Here is a 10,591-nt window from a genome sequence, read left to right on the forward strand (position 1 = left end):
GCGTTTTCTGCCACCACGAATCCCTTCATGGTGTGGAGGGCTACTGTGATCAGTGAAAGATTTACCACATTGCATAGATGCATATTCTTTTTCTTCATTCTGGATTTTTTCACGTATTCGAAGGGAACTAGAACGAGTTAAGATCCTCCCATGTTGCTTGTGTTCTACAATGTGGGACGTTCCATGCTTCTGATGATAACTGATGGCTTTGCCAGGATTCTGACACCTGTACTGTTTCTCTCCATGTTCCTGATACTCATATGGTTTGTGTCCAGCATGAGATCTGAGGAGCACATTATGTGATGAATCACCAATAAGGACTTCTCCACATTCATAGCTTTCACTTGGTTTTACTTTAGAAAGAGCTGCACTGTTCTCAATACAGTCTGGAGTTTGACTCAAGATTTCTTCATATCCACTACCTTCTTTACATTCACTAAGTCTCCTTAACACTTGACTTCTGGAAAAAAATGAGAAGCATATAATTAAGGTTTTAATCCTTTTTTTTTAATATATTTTTTTAGGTGTAGATGGACACAACACAATGCCTTTATTTTTATGTGGTACTGAGGATCGAACCCGGGTCCTGCATGTGCTAGGCGAGTGCTCTACTTCTGAGCCACAATCCCAGCCCCAAGGTTTTAATTCTTAATGACTTACAAAGAGAAACACTGGTTTTATGGCTTGTACGAATTTTTGAACATGAAATGATTTTATGCTCTGCAGGATGGATCAAAGACAGATATTATCAAGACAGTGTTTCTGTGTTTGTTTTGCTTTGGATACTATGGATTGAACCCAGGAGCTCTTTATCACTGAGCTACATCCCCAGACTTTTTTATTTCTTATTTTGAGACACAGTCTAAGTTGCTGAGGGCTTCACTAAATTGCTGAGGCTGCCCTCAAACTTGTGATCATCCCATCTCATTCCCCCAAGTATCTGGAATTATCACTATGCCTGGCAAAACAATGATACTATTATCAAAGTATTAATATTGTTTCCAACGACACTATTTGACAAATACTGAATATAGTATTATATGTACAATGTGATATACAATGGTATATTCAATTTAAGTACAGTTGAATACTCCTATGTGAGAGGATAGGGATCAAAAGCATTTGGATTTTGAAAATATTTTCATATATATAATGAGATAGCCTGGGTGTTAATCTAAACACAAAACTCAATTTTGTATCATAAACACCTTATTTCCAAACCCTAAATTTTTTAAATTACATGTTTTTTTTTTAAATTTTTTTTAAAAATATTTATTTCTTTTAGTTATTGGCGGACACAACATCTTTGTTTGTATGTGGTGCTGAGGATCGAACCCGGGCCGCACGCAAGCCAGGGGAGCGTGCTACCACTTGAGCCACATCCCCAGCCCCTAAATTACATTTTTGATAATTTTGTGCACTGAACAGTCTCTCTGTGTGTAGCCATCAGAAAAGTGCCACATAAGACATTATATTAGTGATCAAGATGTTTTCATTTTTGGAACACTTTGGATTTCTGATATTCTGATTAAGGTCGTTAATCTTTTCAAGTTTAGAGAAAATTTCCTTAGATCAGATCAACTTGAAGCTGGGTTTATTTGCATTGTTTGCTTGTTTTAAAAATTTCCTGTCATCCCAAAATTCTTGAGTGACATGGCTTTCTCCTTTGAGTATAGATTACCTTAGATTTCTGCTTAGATTTTTGTACACACCTTCCTTGGTCTGGTTGTCGCTTCCTTTTCCTAAAATGCAGACCCAGAAAATCAGTATGAATAATTAAACAATATAGAAAAATTACTGCATTCTAGCTAGGTTCCTGGTGTTTCGTGACCATGCTTGGTATAATCACCAAACATTCCCTTTCCATATTTCATGTATAGAGGAAACATTATGAGGAAGAAACTTTTTTTCTTGATTAAATAAATAAGGGAAATGATGTCATTCTTACCTAGAAAGGCCAGGCTCCTGAAGGTTTCCAACATCACTTCTTTGTAGAGCTTCTTCTGGGAAAGATCCAGCAAAGCCCACTCATCCAGGGTGAAGTTCACAGCCACATCCTCAAAGGTCACCGACTCCTAAATTATCCCACATATATTTCCAAGAGGAAGAGTAAGACTCAGTACCAGAGATGGGAAATCATTTCATCAAAAGCCAACATGATGCTGTGTGCCTCCACACTCACTCCATGTTTTGTCATCACCTTGAATGTCCCGTTCACACTCACATCCTCTCACAGCAGTTCTGATGCTAGTCTGGAACTGTTTACACAACAGCAGAACAGTAACACACATGGTGCTCCTGGGTCACACCAACATCTTGCTGTGCAGTAGGGTTTGTAATGCCTCTCAGAACAAAGTCTTAATGTTGAGTGCACCCAAGACAGTAAGTACCACCTGTTTTGAGACAAATCTAAGTTACGCTGGTTCTCAGATCTGCTCCTGGATGAACCTCACCAGCCTAACTGGAGAGAGGTGCTTAGGGTTTCCAAAGATTGTGCTCTTAGTTCATAACCTGTTGGTCTCCCTGAATGTTTACAATATTCTGAATGGTCATCAGCCCCCAAAATACACTCTGGATAATGAATCTCTAATGAGCTGCTCTGACAGACACAATTTAATATCACTTGTCACAACTTGTTTCTTTGGGAACGGAGCACATCCTCTCCTACTACACTAAGAGACAATATTTTCAAGCTTGCACTTTTTTTTTCACAGACCAAACTTAAACAAATACTAAATAAAATTCATGAATAGGGAAAGAGCACAATGTCACCTCTCACACATATCAAATATACAACTAAAATGACAAGTCAGAAAAGATGGGAAGCTTATACAAAAACCCAGAACAACAAAAATGTTACAAATATGGTACTTATTCATCCAAATATTATCAAATCATTTTTAATGTAAATAATCTGCATACATCACTTGGAAGACTGCGTAGAGAAAAAAGGAAGACTCAACTTTGTGTTCTCTCCAAGAAAAACTATTACATAGATAAACATAGAGAGTGGGGAAATTGGGGGAAATATTGTTCAAGATTATAAAATTTAATTAAATATGATAAATTATTTCACAACCTCTATTAAATAATGTAGTTATAGTAAGTAACATTGTATTATGCCAGCCTATAAACCCAGTGGCTCAGGAGGCTGAGGCAGATGGATATGAGTTCAAAGTCAGCCTCAGCAACTTATCAAGGCCCTAAGCAAATCAGTGAGATCCTGACCCTAAATAAAATACAAAAAAGGGCTGGGGATGTGGCTCAGTGGTTAAGTGTTCAGAGCTGCTGGGATTAAGGTGTGCCCCCACACCCAACTCACTGCTTTGTTCTGTTTTTGCAGTACTGGGGATTGAACCCGTGGCATGCTACCTTCAGCTATGTCCCCAGCCCCCCTCCCTTTTTTAAAATATTGAGACTGGCCTAGACTTGTGATCTTCTGGCTTCAGCCTCCTGAGTTGCTTGGGTTGCAGGCATGCACCAACACAGCTCCAAAGCTATTTTGTAGAAACAAGAATCTACAAATGAAACAAAAGAGAAACAGCTCAGGGAAGTAAACTGCTTCACCCACAGTTCCCAAGGAGATCTTTACTCAGGGGTCAAACACATCCCTAAGCTTACAGAACACTGTCACTTTGCAGATGCAGCCCAGGTGTTCACAGGCAGGAAGTGAGGAAGAGAAATCTGAATAGCCAGAAAACTAAATCCTGGGACCTCCACACACCTGACTTTCCACTCTTCCCACTATGGAAAGGATCCCTTGTGCACAGGCTCAATTCTAGTGAGCACTTATCCAAAGTCATTTGAAGGTTGTGATCTGTAGTATCTTTTTCTGAAATTATCTTACACTAAATCTGTGGTGTCTGCTGAACACCACCCAATTTTTCAGTACCAACTGGGTGTCAAACAATTCTTATACCACCTAGACTTAAAGTCCCTGCAAGTTCAGGCGTCAGTCCCAGCACACTGACCCTCCTGCAGATGTGAATACAAAGCAGGTGTTTGCTTTGTGTGATCAACAGTCTCTATTTTGAACTGATAGAGGGATGGTAGCCTGAGTCAACTCCTGGGCAAAAATTCAAGTACTGCCTAAAAGAGGTTGAGGATAAGCACCCAGAGATTCTCCTACTACTCACGAAATTCCAAGGGTTTTAGGTTCTCTGTGCCAAAATTATGGACAAAGACCAATTTTTAAAAAAAATTCTACCATACATCCAAATAAACAGTGGAATTCATAAACCCTAAAACACATAAAACTTATCTCCAGCAGGAAGAACTCAAAGATATCTCCCAGACCGCCTCTGTCAGAAATTATACTATGACAAGACCAACTATGTAGTTGCAAAGGTTCAATTTCATGTAATCCTAGAAATCAGTGGTGATTAACAAACTCCAGCAGCCTAGTGCAATCAACATCCTACTCATTGCACTAACCTGATGCTCCCTTTAGGTTACCTATGACAAAGGTGACCACACAGATTCCAAATTCCCACTTTTTGCCTCAAAAATGATCAGCTCAAGTGATCAGTAAAAATCAGCAAACTTTCCCTAAAATTTCTCATTCCTCCAGGCCTGAAATCTTTGACCAACCATAAACCTGACCCAGCACAAAATCTCTCCTTTATAATCACCCAAAGAACAGGGGAACCTGAGGGGAAAAGGTTGCTTCTAGAAGCAACCCTCCACCCTCCCTTCCTCGCCCACCTGGTTTCTACTCCCACAGGCTTCTCAAGGTTCTTTTCTTCCTAACCCTTAAGACGCTTACAATCTTACAGTTGGTTTCCCCTACTGCAAACTCCTTTCAAATGAAGTCATGTCCCACTGTAACAAGGGGAGTAGTGTCAGGTGGATTCTGTGTCTCCTGAGTTCAAAGAATGAAATCCACAGACAAGCGGAGAGTAGCAAGATTCATGTAAAGCAAAAAAGGCTGGCCTGTCTTCTAGGGGTTTTTATGGGTTTGATCGGTCCCTATAGGAACCTGGTGGGATGGCATGTAAATATAGGATTTAGAGAGGGGGGCAATCATTTCTATTTTGTCTTCTTTGGACAAAACTGGGGAGAGTAGTTTTCAAGCCTTTCTTAACATAAGGAGGGCTGGGGTTTGTTGCCTCAGGTGCTTCAGAGATTGTGCGGCTGATGGCTAAGGGTAGTTAAGGCGCTGTCCCCGAGGCCAGGACGAGCTGGGGTCAGCAGCTTGATTTCCCAGTCCCCTCCTCCTCCTCCTCCTCCTCCCGTCCCCGGACCTCTCCCAGCTGCCTGTGGACGGACTAACTTTATGTCAACTTCAGTCAACGTTTCCTTTTTAAAAACAACGTCTGGAACCGTCTATAACAATGACACGGGAGGGCACTCCCCTCCCAGCCAGTCCGCGGGACGCCCTCGCCACCGAGCTTAGAACGTGGGGAGTCCCAGGAGACGAGGGGGTCCCCGCCGGGTCCCCGCCCCCCGCCGTCACCGCACAGCCTGGGGAGACGCGCCTGCGCCGGGCAGAGGGCTCAGGACCAGGTAAAGGCGCCGCGCAGGTCCCCGCGGCCGGACCCGCCCCGAGGGACAGAAGGGACCAGCGGACCGAGGGCCGAGCGCGGTGCCAGGTGGAGAGGGTTTCGCTGGACCCCCGTCACAGCCAGGCCCTGTGCCCACGTCCGGGACGCCTGGGCCCCGCACACTCACCATCTCCCTGCTTCTGGGTGTCCTGCTGTCCGCCTCACGGCTGCCGAAGTCAAAGGAGGTCACAAGGCCAAACAGGAAGAGCAACCTCGGGAGCCCACAGGGTCCCAAAGATGGCGGAGCCAGAACGGAAGGTCCAGCGGTTCGGAGCGGACCCGCCTCCCGCCGGCGCTCCTGATTGGACCGCTCTGCAGCCCCGCCCCGCCCCCCGGTTGGCTGTCCGTCAAAGACCCGCCCTGAATGCGCCGCCTGAACCGAGCGGAGATCCCCTTCGCTCTCTGCTTGGAACCTCTGTGAGTTCCAACCAGAGCTCTCCCCAGGCCACACTGCTCCCAGGCCTGGACCAGCAGCAGCCCGAAGACGGTGCACAGAAGCACAACTTGCTCCTGGCTTTCCACGGCGGCTCTGGCTGCTTCTTCAGTGGGCCCTTCTTGTTCCTCCTGGAAATGGGGCCACAGGTGTGCTCAGGGGATTCCAAACTCAGTGTCCCATGCAGACAACCCTGTTCTCAAGAAGGAGGGGTGCCTAGGACAGGCCAGGACAGGCCTCACTGGAACCGAAGGAAGGGCCTGTTGTCACACGAGAGGACCCTGGAATAAGACAACTGACTTCATGGTCAAGGCTTTCTCACTCTATAATAAGATGCCAATAAGAGAATAGCATCATTAAACGGGAGGGAGGCGGGTGAGGAGTGTCCTGGAACCATATGGCAGCAATATTCTACGAAGAAATCAAGATAGAAGTGAAGGAAACATTTGGAGTGCCTCAGGCAAGAACACTGCTTTGTCTGGGGTCACAAGGAGAACCTGAACTCATAAGTTAAACATATCCCCATATTTCAGGGCCATAATGGAACACCACTTGGTGTTGAGGAAGGTACACCTAAGGATTAAACTCTGGGAGTTTAATGCCCTGATATCTCCTATTGCCAGTATGGAAACCCTTGTACTTCAACACCTTGATATTCACCAGACAGGAGCTATCACCTGGTGCCAGCAAGATGTCAAATTCATAAACTCTGTCTCCAGGAGACTGCCTAAATGAGTCTTTCTCTAAGCCTGACTTGCACAGATTTTACTTATATGTAGAAATTACAGGTTGAGTACAGCAATCCTCTATAGCATCCCAAAACCAAAACATTCTTCATAAAACAGCTGCCTAACAATCAAACTTACCAACCTCTAAAAGTGTAAGGGTAAAAGAAATTGAAGTTAAAGTGTAAAAGACCGGGCATTGTAAAGTTTCTAAGCTGCAAGGCCTGAGTTAAAATGTAAAGGACCAGGTATTGTTAAGTTCCTATGCTACACGCAAAACCTGAAATTCCTGTAGCTGTTAAGACAATACTTGGAACCGCCCAGTAAATATTTCCCCTGATGGCCTGGTTGTTTGATAACCTAGGACCCTGTATGACTTTGCACGTAGACATTGCAGGGCCTAAACCAATCAGTTTGAATGTACCTCCCCCCTTAGAACTGACCTATCACTCCCAACCGACCTGTTCCTGCCAATGAATGAACTAATCATGTTTAGGAGTTGTTGTTTGATTTTCCCGTGGTGTATGATGATTTGTTAAAGGAGACTGTGATGTATGTGAAGTCCCCGCCCTCCCCAAAAAGTGTACTTAAGCAGTGCTCAGCCCCTGCTCGGGGCTCTGGGCTGCTCTCCCTTCTTGAGTGAGCATGGATCCCCAGCGTGCTGGATTGGATCCTCAATAAACCCCTTTTGCTGTTGCATGAGCCGCGGTCTCTTGGTGGTCTCTTCCTCCGACGTTGGCCGGACCCTTACAAAAGGACAGTATCCCCAAATTCATCTGCATGTGAGTCTCCTGCTTTCCATTGCTCTGAAGCTGCTCACTGTTGACACTAATTCTGCAGCTGTTCTAGTTATTGGGTGGTACTGAGAAACTGATGTGACTCCACTTTTGAGAAACCAGCCTCTCTACCTCAGAGCAAAGCCTGTCCAAGGAAGGGGGTATGACCTTTGTCCTTGGAAAAATCCACAGAGCACTCCTAGGCATATACTCACCCTGCTGAATTGTTTATCTACAAATATTAAGAGAGATTTATGGGTGTCGATTGTATTTGCTGCTAACTTTGCTAAATTCATTTATTGGTTCTAAAAGTTTTCTGGTGGAATTATTTGGATCTTCTAGATGTAGAATCATGTCATCAGCAAATAGTGATAGTTTGAATTCTTCTTTACCTATTTGTATCCCTTTAATTTCTTTCTTTTGTCTAATTGCTCTGGCTAGAGTTTCAAGGATGGGGGATAGGGCTGTGGCTCAGCAGTAGCACACTTACCTAGCATGTGTGAGGCACTGGGTTCAATTCTCAGCACCACATATCAACAACTAAAAATTTAAAATTAAAATTTTTAAAAAGGATGATGTTGAATAGAAATGGTGAAAGAGGACATCCTTGTCTTGTTCCAGTTTTTAGAGAGAATGCTTTCAATTTTTCTCCATTTAAAATGATGATGGCCTTGGGTTTAACATATAGCTTTTATCATATTGAGGTATGTTCATACTATCCCTAGTTTTTCTAGGGATGTTTTGAACATGAATGTGTGCTGTATTTTGTCAAATGCTTTTTCTGAATTCATTGCAATGATCATATGATTCTTAGGTCTATTAATATGATGAAGTACATTTATTGATCTCCATATGTTGAGCCAAGCCTGCATCCCGGGGATGAAGCCCACCTTGATTGTGGTGCACTATCTTTTAATATGTTTTTGTATGCAATTTGCCAGAATTTTATTGAGAATTTTTGCATCTATGTTCATCAGGGATACTGGTCTGAAGTTTTCATTCCTCCATCTGTCTTTGTCTAGTTTTGGTATCAGGGTGATATTAGCCTCATAGAATAAGTTTGGAAGGGTTCCCTCCTTTTCTATTTCATGGAATACTTTGAGGACTATTGGTGTTAATTCTTTTTTTTTTTTTTTTTAAGAATTTTTTTTAATATTTATTTTTTAGTTTTCGGAGGACACAACATCTTTGTTTGTATGTGGTGCTGAGGATCGAACCCGGGCCGCACGCATGCCAAGCGAGCGCGCTACCGCTTGAGCCACATCCCCAGCCCTGGTGTTAATTCTTTGAAAGTAAGTAGAACTTGGCTGAGAATCCATCTAGTCCTGGGTTTTTCTTGGTTGGTAGGATTTTCATGGCATTTTCTATTTCAGTGAATTAAGAAAAGGGGAACAGACAGGGAATAGATATTAGAAGTTCTAGGTGGAAATATATTTCCTAGAAGGAAAAAGAAAAAAAATGTTTCTGTGTAAGAAAGAATCTGTATGATGAAAAAACCACAAGAGGGCCTGATTAAGTGACAGGAGGTGTATGTAACTAAAGCGCAATTTCAACAAGTTTATGTGTAAATATGTTATAGATTGATGGATGGATGGATAGACAGACAGACAGACAAACTTGCTGGATGTTTACAATCAAGGTTTAAAAATTAAGGCTAGGAATAAAAGGTACAAAAGCACCAATATTCAGCTCTTGTCCTCTGAGTCAGCCTGAACATAGGCAACAAGGGGACTTCTCTAAGGGCTTTGCAAATCTGGGCTACATGACCTCCCAATCAGGGAGATAACGAGACCACTGGAGAACAGAAAGCTGATTAGTGCACACATACTGCAAAAGAGGAGGGTCATTGGAAAATGGAGACATCCCAGATGCCTCCAAGAAAAGCCACCTCATCAAGGAGACCCTGACCCATCCTAGCACATGGCACTAAAAGAGCTATGAAGCTGCTCTCAAGTTCCCCAAGAGTGACCCCTATGGGAACTCAGCTGACTCTTAACAACAGAGAGAAACCTAGAAAAACAGTTATAACCAACATACAGTCATATCTGGGCATTGAAAAAGAAATACAATGGTTCTTTAATGGAACTTAAGAACTACACTTGTGTCAACCCTGATGCCCCCCAAATTATTTTTTTCCTTTCTGAGGCCCCCTATTTGCCCCTGCTTACCAAAATTAAACTGGCATCTGTACCTTAATCTTCCTTACTCCTCAGACTGACATTTTCCCCAAGAACCAAAGCCTACCATTCTGATAACAGCACACACCAGATGTAGGAGAACCCCACAAAGCTATTTGCTTACTCATAGGGCTAAGAACATCCACGGGGATTGGCACAGGAGGAACGGGATTAGAAACCTCTATTCACTATAAAAATAGCACAGGGCATTGCAGATATGGAACAGGACACCAATTTTGTACTGACTTTACAAAATCAAATGACTCCTGGCATCTGTTGTCCTACAAAACTGATCATGAACGAATGCTGTTTCTATGGAAACCAATCATGGGTGGTAAGAGACAGGGTTAGCATGGCTCCAGAACAGCCTGGAATACGGAGGGAGGGCAGGTTTGACTCAGGAGCCTTCCCAGATTGGAATGGTAATTTTTAATATAATCAATTTGAAAATGTTACCCATCTTAATATTTATTTTCATAAAGCATTCAGTCTCACAGCGTAAGTATTAGATACCTATGTTTTATTGTCTAGACCTATTTAAGTACAAAATAATGCCTCACAAAACATACATGTTAAATGTGACAACTGTATGTTATAATATTTCAATTGGACTATATTGCACAGTCCATGATAAACTGTTATGATTCCCCAAAGGCCATGAGCCACCTGGATCCCTGGACAAGTGCTAAACAATAGCTTGGCCAATAGCTTGCACTGTTATCTTGGCTGGGATAATTGTTTCTGCCATATACCTTCCACAATTTCTAAAGAAATTTACTGAGAACAACCACAGATGACATTTCTCTCAATTCTGCAAGGTCATTGGCTAGGGTTTGTCCAAACAAGTGAAGGCTACCTTTAAATCCCTGAGGCAACACTGTCCAGGTTAATGGAGATCCACTATCTGGTTCCTCGAAGGCAAACAAATATTGTGATT

General features: G+C 42.8%; 1 protein-coding gene across 1 annotated transcript; it reads right to left on the reverse strand.

Annotated features, from left to right (window-relative positions):
• Positions 1 to 314: 314 nt before the first annotated feature.
• LOC124087645 (zinc finger protein 669) lies at positions 315 to 9,520 on the reverse strand. Its single transcript, XM_046436629.2, has 6 exons — positions 9,515 to 9,520; positions 6,843 to 6,848; positions 5,973 to 6,107; positions 5,671 to 5,916; positions 1,949 to 2,075; positions 315 to 460 (listed from the first exon to the last, which is right to left on the reverse strand). The coding sequence occupies exons 1-6, from the start codon at positions 9,518 to 9,520 to the stop codon at positions 447 to 449; spliced, it is 534 nt and encodes a 177-aa protein (XP_046292585.1). The 3' UTR covers positions 315 to 446.
• Between the last annotated feature and the right edge of the window lie 1,071 nt (positions 9,521 to 10,591).

The sequence above is a fragment of the Marmota monax genome, unplaced genomic scaffold (assembly GCF_021218885.2).
Source record: "Marmota monax isolate L192 unplaced genomic scaffold, Marmota_monax_Labrador192_F-V1.1 WCK01_AAM20220418_F8-fsc00021, whole genome shotgun sequence".
Taxonomy (NCBI): Eukaryota; Metazoa; Chordata; class Mammalia; order Rodentia; family Sciuridae; genus Marmota; species Marmota monax.